General features: G+C 38.6%; 1 protein-coding gene across 2 annotated transcripts in view; it reads left to right on the forward strand.

The window, feature by feature from the left end:
• ctnna1 (catenin (cadherin-associated protein), alpha 1) overlaps positions 1 to 14,783 on the forward strand; it is a 205,777-nt gene that overhangs the window by 148,276 nt on the left and 42,718 nt on the right. For both annotated transcript variants that reach the window (XM_039775526.1, XM_039775527.1), the window contains exon 13: positions 732 to 883. In XM_039775526.1, coding sequence (XP_039631460.1) covers positions 732 to 883 — 152 coding nt within the window. The remainder of the gene's footprint in view (positions 1 to 731; positions 884 to 14,783) is intronic.

Below are 14,783 nucleotides of genomic sequence, written 5' to 3' on the forward strand. Positions count from 1 at the left end.
TCAGCAAATGCTTTGGATAGAGTCAAAACTAGCATCATTTGACTTTTCTAGGATTTCCTCAATTGTTTTTTGGGAAGATGATAACATTTCCATGGTAGAAACTCCAAGTCTTACTGCACATCAACAAAACAATCTGCATGCAGTCTCACAGAAGCTTATGTTTAGCAGTGGATAGAAATGCGTAAAGATGAGCTCTGTCTTGAGCAATGTGTTACCTACCTTTTATGCATGGATCTGATGTGTCTGATTGGTCATTTGCACTATTATACATCATTGAAAAGGTCTGATATTCAGCTGTCATGGTTGAGTCTCTTCACAGTATGTGGTGTGACATAGGTTAGATCTTTGATAAAAGCAAATTCACTCTACTGGTGGCACACTAATTTCCTCCGCACATGTGTCTGCAAATCTCAAGATAACATAGAAACTTAAGATTTATTATATGCCATGATTGTGAAGAAATAATTTTAGTATTTTTCAAGTTTCTTTGAATTTTTTTTTATAGTTGAAAAGTGCAAGTAACCATTTCATAAGCCTGTAGTGCATTACTTTTGTATATAGGTGCAGTTGCAAGAGTAGCTAGATACCACCCTTCAGAATACATTCTCAAGCATATACTTGAGCGGATAATTAAAGGTTTTTTTTTCTACCTTTCAGCATTTTATTATTTCATTTATTAATCTTGTTTTTTTTTTTGTTTTGTTTTGGGTTTTTTTTTTTTGGCTCTCTAGTTATGCCTCTCTTTACTGAGCAAGTTGAAAAAGCAGTAGAGTCTCTCAGTGCAAACCCTTCAATGCCAGTTGAAGAAAATGAATTCATTGATGCCTCTCGTCTAGTTTATGATGGAGTTCGTGACATCAGAAAGGCTGTCCTCATGATCCGGGTATGTCATTCTTTCTTTACTCACTATTTTACTTCATTGAACGAAGACATTTGCTTAGTAAGAAATATTGCTATCACTAAAAGTCTGTGTAAACAAAGTACACTTGTATTTGTGCTTGTACAATTTGCTATAGTCTGGATTTATACTGAATCTTAAATTCAACATTTTTGTTTGTGTACCAGTATATACAGTAGCACATCCAACAGAGAAGCTCTAAACCATGTTTACATTTCAGAGCTTTTAGGTTTCTGATCTGTAACACAATCTGAAATATACATGAAACTGTGCATTATAATTTCAGCTTAATTAAGACTCTCTTCAGTATATGTACAGGAAACATCTTTTGTAAAATTCTACTGAGGAACCTTCAAGCTGTGTGACTGAAACACCGGTCTGTCCACAGCATCAGGCTCCAGCGTAGCCCATTACATGATACAAAATTTCCTCCAGGGATATGTACGTCTTGTGTTTTCCACGACTCAAATGGATTTATATCCCTGTCCACCTTAGGTATCAAGTAGCTGACACCTCAAGGCTCCATACTAGATCAATTTCACGTTGTAGATTATGAAACAACTTGATGTCAAGCTGCCTTTAGCGGTAAATGATTTCTAACATAGTTTGTAGTCTTTTAAGCAACATCAGTCTTTTCAAAACCAAACCACCTCCACATGATTGAGGATGAACCTCGTCTTGCAATTAAATCTAACAATGTAGTTTCTGAGGCTTTCTATCCCTGGCACTGTTTGCTTACTCAGTTTTGGGCAGGTACTCTAGTGTCACTTATGGTGTGCTGCCTGTGCATGCACGCGCAGTAATCTGTCCTGTTAGGTTACAGTGAATGCATGGACTCTTGGAGTGTGTTTCATTATTTTTTTGCAAAGTGAGTGACATACTCGATAATTTCAGCTCTTACATCATGTTCCAGGACTTCCTATTTTAAATGCACAGCATTATTTGGAGTGACAGTAAAAATTTGCAAGTTCTTGAGTAGTAGAGTCACAGCACTGGCCTAAACTGTATTTTTTAAAAAAAAAAAAAAAATCTGAGCAATGTCTTGCCCGTGGCAGTTGATGTGCATTGTTAAAGGGAGAAAGTGAGCCATTTTTACTCATTGAGCTACAGCAAAATTCTCATTAAAACAATTGGCAAATATTTACAGATGTAGGCACCTAGGAGGTACTCCACAAAGCATGCTTAGCAAGTAAGCCTTGCCTAAATTGAGGCGCCAGGATTATCTGAGCCGGTTTCAGTTCCACCAAATAGGATTAGGGCAAATTGCTCTTGATACCTGAGGCAAGTGAGTATTTTGACCATATCATTTTTAATGCGTATATTCCAACTCCAAGCTGTATTAACTTGAATGCTTATTGGATTTAAGCACGTCAGGTGATGTGTATTTGTGTAATGAGGGAGGGTGTGGCCTAAGGAGATCAACACCCTATATCAAGGTGTGCAGAATTATTAGGCAGCTAGTTTTCCTCAGGCAAAATGGCCAAAAAAGAGATTTAACTGACTCTGAAAAGTCAAAAATTGTAAAAAGTCTTTCAGAGGGATGCAGCACTTTTGGAATTGCTAAGATATTGGTGTGTGATCACAGAACCATCAAACATTTTGTTGCAAATAGTCAACAGGGTCGCAAAGAAACGTGTTGAGAACAAAAGACGCAAATTAGCTGCCAAAGATTTGAGAAGAATCAAACGTGAAGCTACCAGGAACCCATTATCCTCCAGTACTTTCATATTCCAGAGCTGCAACCTACCTGGAGTGCCCAGAAGTACAAGGTGTTCAGTGCTCAAAGACATGGCCAAGGTAAGGAGGGCTGAAACCCAACCACCACTGAACAAGAAACATAAGTTGAAACGTCAAAACTGGGCCAAGAAATATCTGAAGACAGATTTTTTTCAAAGGTTTTATGGACCGATGAGATGAGAGTGACTCTTGATGGACCAGATGGATGGACCTGTGGATCAGTAATGGGCACAGAGCTCCACTCCAACGTGGAGGTGGGGTACTGGTATGAGCTGGTATTTTTAAAGATGAGCTAGTTGGACCTTTTTGCATTGAAGATGAACTCAAAATCAACTCCCAAACCTACTGCCAGTTTTTCAAGACACTTTCTTCAAACAGTGATACAGGAAAAAGACCAAGATTTTTATGCAGGCCAATGCTCCATCACTTGCATCGAAGTTCTCCACTGCGTGGCCAGCCAGTAAAGGCCTTAAAGATGAAGGAATAATGACATGGCCCCTTCCTCATCTGACCTAAACCCTATCGAGAACTTGTGGGCACTTCTTAAACACTAGATTTACGGGGAAAACAATACACCTCTCTGAAGAGTGTCTGGGAGGCTGTAGTCACTGCTCCACAAAAAGCTGATCGTCAACAGATCAAGAAACTGACAGATTCCATGAATGGAAAGGATAATGACTGTTATTGGAAAGAAGGGTGGCTATATTGGTCATTCATTGATTTGATTTATTTTTTTTGAAATGTCAGAGATGTTTATTTGTAAATTTTGAGGCGTTTGCTTATTATTCTCACTATAACAGATGAAAATAAACAAGTGAGATGGGAACATTTTCATTTTTCCTTTAGTTGCATAATAAATCTGCACACTAATAGTTGCCTAATAATTGTGCGCACATATGTATTCCCCTGATGTTCACACTCACATTTCCGTTGTGAAACATTCAGGTTTCAGGTTTATTAACATTTTGGATTGACTGATAGCACTGTGTGTGTTCCATATTAAAATTAATCCTCAAAAATACAACTTGCCTAATAATTCTGCACTCCCTGTAGAGTCCTATGGATTAAGAGTGCGCAAAATTCCTGTTTGATGAGAAACACAACTTCAGAGAAAGATGTGCTTAAAAAAACCTAATGTTACTGGATTATTGTTTAAATTAATCTTGCATGTAAACTACAAAATGATGATAAATTATTCTAATCTAAATCCATTTAAAATAAATTTTCAAATTGCCATTTGCTACCATCTTTTTTTTGTTAGTGATAGTTTGAGTCCCAACATACTGAATCTTTTAAATGTGGTCCATAAAACATGTGTTTAATGACACATTTGTTCCATAACTCAGGATAGGTTTCTCTGTTTGGAATTTCAGCACAAACAAACTGATCTACATCAGCAGTTAATAATTTATTTTGCAAAGTAACCAATAAATGCATGTGAGGTAAACCCCATTTTTGAAATTCTATCGTGTAAATATATGCTCTGATGTAACTGAACGCCGTTTCGAGTTCTTCTAATAAAACTAAGACTTTCTGATAAAACAATCTACTTAGGAATGTTGGAATATCCAGACCTGATGTAGCCAGTGGCATTGTTCTCAAGAACTGACAGATTTCTGGCCATTGTAGATAGCACGTTACTGTAATAAATAAATCTGGCCGACCGATAGTTCAGGATATTACCACTACATCATGATATAACTGTTGCAGTGCTTTTGGGCTACCTTGATATGATGATGGTAATATTACTGAGTTTGTCTAAACTATTGATATTTGAATTTTGAACGTGATCAATGAGACCTTGCATATGTTCCGTTTTTAAGTTTTCCTTGATTCAATTTAATAGACAATTAGCTTCGACTTTTAGAAAAGCATTAATAATGTACTGTTGAGATAGACATTGATGTCAGAAGTGGGTTAAATACATCAGAACATATCAGTAATTTTGCCCCGAGATATAGTGTGGGTGGTGTTCATTTTTCTGAATTTGTGTGTTTCATATTGTACAACTATCCTGTTTCGCCCTCAGGGAAAAGCAAAGCAAAGAGTAAAGGATCGGAATGTTGCGATTTATTTGACAGAAATGACAAGTCGTCTTTTTGCTTTTGAATATACATGAATATCTACTGTCTTTGATATCACTGTCTTTCGAAACTTTTATCACTGACAGTTCGTCACATGTTGATTTATTATAAATGTGACCGTGATCTTTCAGATTCCTATAGAAATCCAAGAAAATTGCTTTGTCCTTATTTTGCAGATATTTATTGGTTGTATAATTTCTAATACTTCCCATCGTTTAACTGTTTCGATTCTATGTTGCATTGCTTCTACATGATCATAAATATACCCCTGACCGAATTGTGGTTTCTTCAAAATTAAACTTGTCGTAGCTTTACTTGTTGCGGGACCACCGATTCTCATAGCGTATGGTCCATTATTGTGTAAATCTACATTTTGAGCATTGAATGATGCAAACAGATTAATGTAGTGTCGGATATTTTGCCTGTAGTGTGGATTTCTTTCACCAAACAACAAATCTTTTAATTCTGTCCATATATTCAATCTCTATTTGCTATTACGTTATTTCACTAAGTAATTTGTTTGTTAGCGCTAATTCGATCTTTACTATAATTTTTCTTGATACTTTCGAATTTTACTACTTTCATAATCTCTAACCTGCTCTGCATGTGTTTCGCCCCAACATTTTTGAACCTCTACGACGTTCTACTTTGTCTTCTACTCTTTTATTTCTGACCTTGCTTGAAAGTGCTAGGTTTTCAATTCCACCTGGTCCGGGATGATTGTTACTTTACTCTTTTCAGAATTTACACATAAATTAATATTCTTTTTTGCATTATTTTCTCTAGAACTCTTTTGGGTCTCTTTTTCGACACACTGCTCTTTCATCTTTGTTTAGTTGTTGACGTGTCATCTAGAACGTATAAAATTGTCCTGTTAAAGTTTATAAGAGCTGAGAGCACAGGAAGTGTCTGACAAAAGCATTCACACGACTGAGAAGTTAGATGACCTTGTCTTGTTTGAAAATTGTAAGTAGGGTGTGGCTTGAAAGAATCTAATGGCTAAAGTCATTGTCTCGCGGGACTTGCTTCCAAAGATTGTAAGTATGACGTGACTTGAAAGAATCCCATGTTAAGTCTCCATCTCGTGGGACTTAATTCCAAAAAGTCAGGTCTCGTCCCAAGATTTTTTTTATTATAGTAGATATCTACTGTTGCTGAATTCTTAGTTTTACTATCGGTTTATTTTGGTGTTCATTGCAAAGAGTTAAAACATTAAAAGCTATATTGTTTGTTAAAAACCACAAGAATGAATAATTTCCAATTTAAATTACATGATTTGTCTCCATTGCCTTTTTTTGTCAGAGAGAGACAAAAGGTACAATAAATAAAATCTTGAATGTGTGTTTTTGGTGCTTGTTCTGACAATTTTAAGGTGATAAACTTCCCTTAAAGTAGTGCAGAGATGTGTAATCTACAAGAAAAAATATATTTCAAGACACTGGATCAACACCTGTCCTTTGCCTACTTCTGTGTAAAACTTTTGAGCCACCAGCACAATTAATAGTGCCTTATCATTTTTGATACAAGTCATAACAGTATGTTGTATGTACCTTTATAATACACATTTTTCCAATTCGTAAATTATTAAAAATGTGAAATGTTCTGTAATTGAGGATATGCTAATAAAATGGAAACACTAATAAAATTTGTCAAGTCTGGTCTGGTACTCATGATGAGTACAAGCCAATGGGATTATCCATTGTGTGTGTTTTCCTTGAAAATCTGCTGAATGAGAACTTGGGTTGCCCCTAAAAATAATTCAATGATAGCACAGATCCCTAGAAATTTCCAGACAACAGATGGCAAATAAAAAATTTTATATGCAGAGAGTTGAAACTATAAGTTGCAAGGACAACTTACCACAGCTAATGTCTGACCATTGTGAAAACTGTTTGCATCAGTTTGACTTTTTTTTTTTTGGCTGGTCTATGTAAAAGATTTGTCCAAAGTCATATCCATGACAGTAAATAATGTTTAAGCATTCCAAATGTCATTGGTGTAATAGAATACACTCCTGTGAATAGCAACACTGCCAAGTTAATTTGAGACAAAATATGTAAAAAAAATCAAATAATTCATAACATCAAGCACCAGTCAGTTCTTTTAAATGACCCTGACATGAATGTCCAGTGTGCAATCTGACATCCTAATGATGGCAAACTAATCAGCAGGAATGACATTGGAGCATTGCACCAGTCACAGAAGCTGCTGCTTCATTGATCACTAAATGTGCAATGTATGTTTGCATATACTGTATATTCTAGGAATTCTGATGTATGTTCTTATGTATAATTTTCAATCGTTGCTTAATGTGCATACATATTTGTACTGAATACTTCTAAGTTTTTCATGTATGATGATAAATATTATATAACTAGACACTAAGCCCGTTACGATATCGGGCGCTAGAACAGTATTGCATAAACATTAGTTGGAACAGTCTATATTATATGAGAATTCCTCATTCTGTTGTCTTAATTTTTTTTAGGCAAGAAGCCTAAAGTAAAATATTAAAAATATTAAAAATAGAAATGTATATGACAATACAGTAAGTATAATTAATATTGCCTTAGTGTAAAACTTTGTAACAATCTGTAATACCTGTAATACACTATATCTGAAGAAGATAGTTAGGAAATTTTTTTTTAACCTCATGAAATTTTTCAATAAAATTTTATTATAGACAACATTTTTTGTAAATACTCAGTTTGGCAACCGTTTGCCTTGTTCAGGACCATCTACAACGTTGACAACAACATCTGTAAATCTTCTAACTCTTGATAATGCAACATATAACTGACCGTGGCTGAATACTGGTTCTGGCAAGTAAATGCCAACTTTTTCTAAGGTTTGCCCTTGAGCTTTATTGTTTGTCAAAGGCTAATGTAACTGGAAATTGTCGCCTTCTTAAGGTAAAGGGTAAATTAGTAGATGGACCCAAATCAATACGGGAAATATTCTGACGCTCATTTTCTTTTTCTTCAATCGATCTATTGGCTCATATTTTGTCTTTCAGCCTTTCTTTTGTTGATGTTTACTTGCTATGCTGACCATTCTTCCAGAAGATGTTGCTTATATACGATTTGAGTGTCTGTGTCTTTTGTCCTACTTGACGTGTCCGTTTTTTTTCGGGTGGCATGTTGTTAGTAGATAGTAAACATGTGCGGGGCAGTATGTGTGGCATCTCCCCAGCAACGGATTTTATATGCGCGGCCGCGACTACCCAATCTGCCCTCTCTCCAGCAATGCTGTCCTTTATTTGCTTATCATGCACGACTGTGGCTACGCCATTCACTGTGTGCCCAGCTTCCAGTGTGTGCGCGTCCATGGTCTCCCCAGCAATGATGTCCTTTATTTGCTTATCATGCACGGCTGCAGCTACGCGATGCCCTTTGTGGCCAGCTTCCAGTGTGTGTGCGTCCACGGTGCCATGTGCATCGTACCGAGACCCGCGCATGCGCACTTCACCAGAAGACACACACACGGACACCTGGAAGCATACAGGGGTTTTATTAAAGAGGATATTTAATTATCCAATACAAAAATTCAGAATTTTAATGTACTTTGGCATTGCTTCTACTCTAGATTGCCTTGCAGACCCAGGCTGTCTTACTTTCTTTATTGCAGACATATATATTTTATTTTTTTGGTATAATAAATTAACTACTACTTGATCAAGTGTTCAGAAGACCACCATTATCTATTACATGTTCTTAATCTCAAAAGTGTGCACATAGTCGTGGATTGCAAAAGTCTGTCTTGAGTTAACAAGAATCTGTAACGAATTGGACCCAATGTTCTGAAAAGTGCCAGTTGCTACCGTTCACCTTCCCAACTGTAAGGCAACTAGTAAAAGGCCAATATTACTCCCTGGTGCACACTGCCTTATTTCCCCTTTTTGAGATAACCAGCTCTAAATAGTAAAGTAAATATATATGGCATATGCAAAAAGACAGTTAAGACAATTTTAGTAAGCAGAAAGTCATGAAAATGAAAAACTGCAGCGATCCCTTTTCTTCCCCCACAATATACAGCAACCCCCTGTACGCGTAAATGTACAGTCCCTGACAAAAGTTTTGTCGCTTCTCTATTTTGTAGAAACTCCTGCTATTAACCTGACTTTTAATTAATCAACTGTTGTTAGAAATAGCTCATATGAAAAGCTAAAGCCCTTCCAAATGATGATTAATGCACTGAAATTAGTTTCACTGAAAAAAGATTTATCATTTAATCAAGACAGGTCAAATTTGGGCAAGACAAAAGTTTTGTCGCCTATACAGAAAATGAACAACTTTACTGCAAATCCAAAAATATGTCAGCAAATTAAGTAGTGATGCTGTGAGATCCAAATTTAATCTTGTGTGACTTCCATGAATTTGAAGGACAGCATCCATGCGGTTTGGCAAGGATTCATACAATTTATTGATGAAGTCATCAGGAATAGCAAAGAAAACAGTCTTGCATGCCTCCCAGAGTTCATCAATATTCTTTGGTTTCGTCTTCCATGCTTCCTCTTTCATCCTACCCCACTTATGACTATTGATGTTGCCTTCCACCCTGCATATCCCTCGCATACCCCCCGCATACCCCCATACTGGATGTAACCCCAGACCATGATTTTGCCTCTACCAAACTTCACTGTTTTCTGGGTAAATCTCAGCTCCATGCGGGTTCCAGTAGGTCTCCTGCAATATTTGCGGTGACTGTGGTGTAATTCAACAGAAGATTCATCTGAAAAATCCTCTTCTGCCACTTTTCCAGCGTCCATCCTTTTAGCAGGCTGTGGGTGTGGCAAATGCCACATGGTTTTTCAAGTGTCTCTTCTTTAGTGCTGGCTTATGGGCACTGATTCGACCATGGAGGCCATTTCGAGACAGAATCTGACAAACTGTTCTGGTTGACACAGAGACATCAGGTGACCAGGTCTCGTGGAGCTCTGCTGCAGTGGAAAATGGGCTGGCCTTGGATTTTTGAGCCAACAAACGGTCCTCTCGTGCAGTTGTCTTGCGGGGTCTTCCTGACCTGGGCTTGTCAAACGTCTCCAGTCTCTTCAAATCTTTTTTTTATCCTCTGAACTTGACACTGAGACACATTGAAGGTGTTTGCTACATCAGAAGTGAATTTGGTCTTCAGCCTCTTGATAATCCACACTTTAGTCTCAGGGTGAATCTTAGGCATGTTTGCAGAGGTCTAGTTGATGTGAAGGTCTAGTGTACTGGGGTTCTTTTTATACACATCTGAGACCTAATTGATCCATTATTAGTCACAGGTGAAGCTCATATGACAAGGCGACAACACTTTTATGTCTTGCCAAAAATTGACTCATTGGGTTTTACCAAGCTGTGAATATTAGAATACTTTTTGTCAGTTTAGTTTTGCACTGAAACATTACAAAAGCTGATGGGATTAAAATGACCCATTTCTTGTAACAAAATCTTGATTAGAAATATATTTTAGCGGCACTTCAGGTCAATTTGTACACAAGCGACAAGACTTTTGTCAGGGACTGTAAATATATACAGAAGAAAACACACCCCTAGCCACTTCCGAAGTTCACAGACTAGTCCAAAGTTCAAGTTGGCTTTTTTTTAAACGGGTAAATGAATTGTAGATGCCAGCTGACCCAAACAAGTTGAAGTCTTCAGTCAGTACTGCTCCATTATTTAAAAAAAAAAAAAAAGTTGTAACAGAATGCAGGATTCACGTTCCTGGCAACTAATGCTGACCTCCATCTATCTAGATGGGTCTTTTTAATCTGCAGATCCTTTTTTTCATAGCCAAAGCAGTTGCTGATCAGATTTTTTTTTTTTTTTTCCCCACCCAATGGCTGTTCTTGTTCTTTTGAAAAATGGTCTAATTTGTAATTCCAGTAAGAACAGTATGCTGCTATGCTAACAAGCAGCCATGGGTTACAAGTGACATCAAGGGCCTTTTGAACCAGAAGAAAAGGGCTTTTAAAGGTGGTGATAAGCATGAGCTCAAGTGCGTGCAGAAGGAACTCCGAGTCCAGCTCAGGGCGGCGAAAGAGCAGTACAGGAGAAAGCTGGAGCAGAAGTTGCAGAACAACAGCATGAAGGAAGTGTGGGATGGGATGAAGATTATCACTGGCTGCAGCTCGAAGCGGGGTGCCGCCATCGAGACAGACGTGGAGAGAGCAAACCAAATGAACAACTTCTTTAATAGGTTTGATCACAGTAACCCACTCTCACCTCGGAGTACTGCATCCTCCAACCATCCTTCTGCTGATACCAGCATAGGTGAGACATCCCCACCCACAATTACAGCAGCCCAGGTGAGCAGAGAGCTGAAAAGACTTTGTGCCAGCAAAGCAGCGGGTCCAGATGGTGTATCGCCACAATTGCTGAAGGCCTGTGCGTTGGAACTGGGGAGTCCTCTACAGCGCATCTTCAACCTGAGCCTGGAACAGGGGAGAGTCCCAAGGCTTTGGAAAACATCTTGTATCACTCCTGTCCCAAAGGTATCACGTCCTAGTGAGCTGAATGACTTCCGGCCTGTTGCTCTGACGTCACATCTGATGAAGACCATGGAGCGCTGCTGCTTCACCACCTGAGGCCACAGGTCCGCCACGCCCTCGACCCTCTGCAGTTCGCATACCAGGAGAAGGTGGGAGCGGAGGATGCCATCATCTATATGCTTCACCGATCCCTCTCCCACCTGGACAGAGGCAGTGGTGCTGTAAGAATTATGTTTTTGGACTTCTCTAGCGCCTTCAACACCATCCAACCTCTGCTCCTTAAGACAAGCTGACTGAGATGGGCGTAGGCTCACACCTGGTGGCATGGATTGTGGACTATCTTACAGACAGACCTCAATATGTGCGTCTTGGGAACTGCAGGTCTGACATTGTGTTCAGCAATACAGGGCGCCGAGGGACTGTACTTTCTCCGTCCTGTTCAATCTATATACATCAGACTTCCAATATGACTCGAGTCCTGCCACGTGCAAAAGTTCGCTGATGACACTGCTATTGTGGGCTGCATCAGGAGTGGGCAGGAGGAGGAGTACAGAAAGTTAATCAAAGACTTTGTTAAATGGTGCGACTCAAACCACTTACACCTTAACACCAGCAAGACCAAGGAGCTGGTGGTGGATTTTAGGAGGCCCAGGCCCCTCATGGACCCTGTGATCATCAGAGGTGACTGTGTGCAGAGGGTGCAGACCTTTAAATATCTGGGAGTGCAGCTGGATGACAAATTGGACTGGACTGCCAATACTGATGCTCTATGTAAGAAAGGTCAGAGCAGACTATACTTTCTGAGAAGGTTGGCATCCTTCAACATCTGCAGTAAGATGCTGCAGATGTTCTACCAGACGGTTGTGGCGAGTGCCCTCTTCTACGCGGTGGTGTGCTGGGGTGGCAGCATAAAGATGAAAGACGCCTCACGCCTGGACAAACTTGTTAAGAAGGCAGGCTCTATTGTAGGATTAAAGTTGGACAGTTTAACATCTGTGGCAGAGCGACGGGCATTAAGCAAACTCCTGTCAATCATGAATAATCCACTGCATCCACTGAACAGTGTCATCTCCAGGCAGAGGAGTAGCTTCAGTGACAGACTTTTGTCACTGTCCTGCTCCACTGACAGACTGAGGAGATCGTTCCTCCCCCACACTGTGACTCCAATTCCACCCGGGGGAGTAAATGCTAACATTAATTTTATTTTAATTTTTTCATTTTATTAACTATTTTAATTTAATGTTTCTTTGTATCAGTATACTGCTGCTGGATTATGTGAACTTCCCCTTGGGATTAATAAAGTATCTATCTATCTTAATTTATGCAGATTCATTTTTAAAAAGTAGAAGTTCCACTTTTAGGGGTGCCTCTGCCCATCACTTAAATATTTCTATGTAGGGGCTGTGTGTGTTCCCATATAGGCAGACCAGACCAGACAAGCCATGCCATGCCATGAAAAACACATGACATTTTCTATATGGTGGTGCTACAAAGCACTAGGCACTTGTGGAACTGATTCAACCTCGATTGGAAAACGGGGCTTACTCCACAAGGTCTGCATTTTATAAGCGCACTTTGTGGAGTACTCGCTGGTTACTGTAGCAGAAACATTGACAAAGCTAATAGACAGAAAGTAGCATTTTGATTTTGGTATCTGCTAACAAATTCATTTTTCTTGTGTATGTTAATTTGGAGTAAATATATAGTCAGAAACAAGATATGTTAGTATTGTTTATAGTCAAGGAGCCCTTAACATGTATGGGGTTTTGTATGTCTTCACCTAAATTTACAGGTTAGGATTACTGGGCTTTTTCCAGTCTTGTCAATATGTCATTAAACCAGCTATTTACAAATTAGTTACTGGGATATCGTCATTGTGGTACAGGAGGTACTATGTTTTCAGGCATTATTAAATGGTCCAGTGTAGCTTTGAATTTCACTTTATTCAGTACTTGGGTTTGGAGCTGAAACAACTGTTCATTTTAGACTTTGAAAATTTTGCTCCTAAACTTGGATCATGACAACCAGCATTTTGATACACCTGCACTAAGGGAAAACTGCCTCAGTGTGTCTCCCGCTGTCTAAATCCCTTTTCAGCATTTTTTTCATAGCTAAGTACAGTTTAATTTATTAACGCATAGAGCAGTTTCACAAAACTATAGTACATAACCATTCTGAATTTAGTTTTCAAAGGAAGAAGGCTTGCAGCAGTTGCCATGTGACGCATTGGTCACCATGACAACACCATTGTAGAGTGCACATGTGCATGCATATTTTAGAATACAGACACTGTTATTTGTTAATTGGTGGTATCTCAATATGCCACATTCACCAAATTTAGTAGTGCTAAATTTATTCTTTTTATTTCCATAATAGCAAGCCATTTATTGTAGGTACATTCACATGCCTATCTGTATTAGAAGAAACTTTTAAGAGTGGATGGTTACTTGTGGTGAATGCTAGCATTGCAAATGCTTGGTTGAGTTCAAAAGATAAATTGTTAATAAAGCCCATTAGCATATGGATTCGTTTGAAAATGCTTTTAATCCAATGCAAACTGCTTGACATTTTTGCAGGAAAAAAAAAAAATCAATGAAGTATTGTTTATTTTCATTAACCACACTGTTAACTGTGTATGGTGTGTTGTACCTGCTGGGGGATTGATGAGTGTTGTGTGATTATTTGTATAAACTGAAGGAAGAGTTTTTAGAGTAAATGTTGGTGAAGTGTTCCATATTTAGCAATGAGCATTTCTTCTATGGAAAATATGTAACCTTAATGTACCAGATTTCTGGTGGTACACTTGGATTATGATATGCTCTTTACATAGACTATAGCAGCCTCATCCCACATACAGATAAAACATGGCCCAATTTCTTGGTGTCCTATGACTTAATTCCCTTGATGTTTCTTTAGTGGTCTTATTTTTCCTTAAGTCAGCAGCACACTGCACAATTTCGAATTGAAGGGAAAGACGGGCTTACCAGCTGCAGTTGCTAGAGCTCTTTGTCCTGCTTCTTGTCCGACTACATGAATAGGACTCTCAGGGAAAGAGGTTACATGACTCCGTGCAGACTTCTGCACAGGTTCGCATTTCCAAACCTTCATGAGCTGACCACATTCTGAAAGTCAATAATGTGCTGTGTAACCACATGGTTCATGTATGTAGCTGCAGTTTCACTCCTTTTCTTTTTTCCAGTTCTGTTGTGATACAATAAACTTTAGACCTCAGACAGACTAGTCTTCTGTTTGTGTGTTACAATACTGCTTTGTATGTTACAATACTGCTTTGTATGTATTTCCGGGTGAGCAGTTATTGGTTGTCAACTCTTGCACATACATTATCCTGCACCTATGACTTAAGTCTAATCAAACTTGTTTGGTCATGTCAAATTGCAGACAGGTCTGACAGAGTTGGTAGGGCTTTTGAATTATATGATGCTTGGTTCCCTGCATATAGGCCCTCCAAAGTGCAGGGAAAAACCTGGGGGTTGGTGGCAGAATTGACACTCCTGCCACCATTTTTTAAAAAAGAAAAAAAAAAAACCTCACACTGTTCCACTCCATCTAAACTAGTGTGGTGCCATTA

Source organism: Polypterus senegalus, chromosome 13 (assembly GCF_016835505.1).
Source record: "Polypterus senegalus isolate Bchr_013 chromosome 13, ASM1683550v1, whole genome shotgun sequence".
In the NCBI taxonomy this organism is placed as follows: Eukaryota; Metazoa; Chordata; class Cladistia; order Polypteriformes; family Polypteridae; genus Polypterus; species Polypterus senegalus.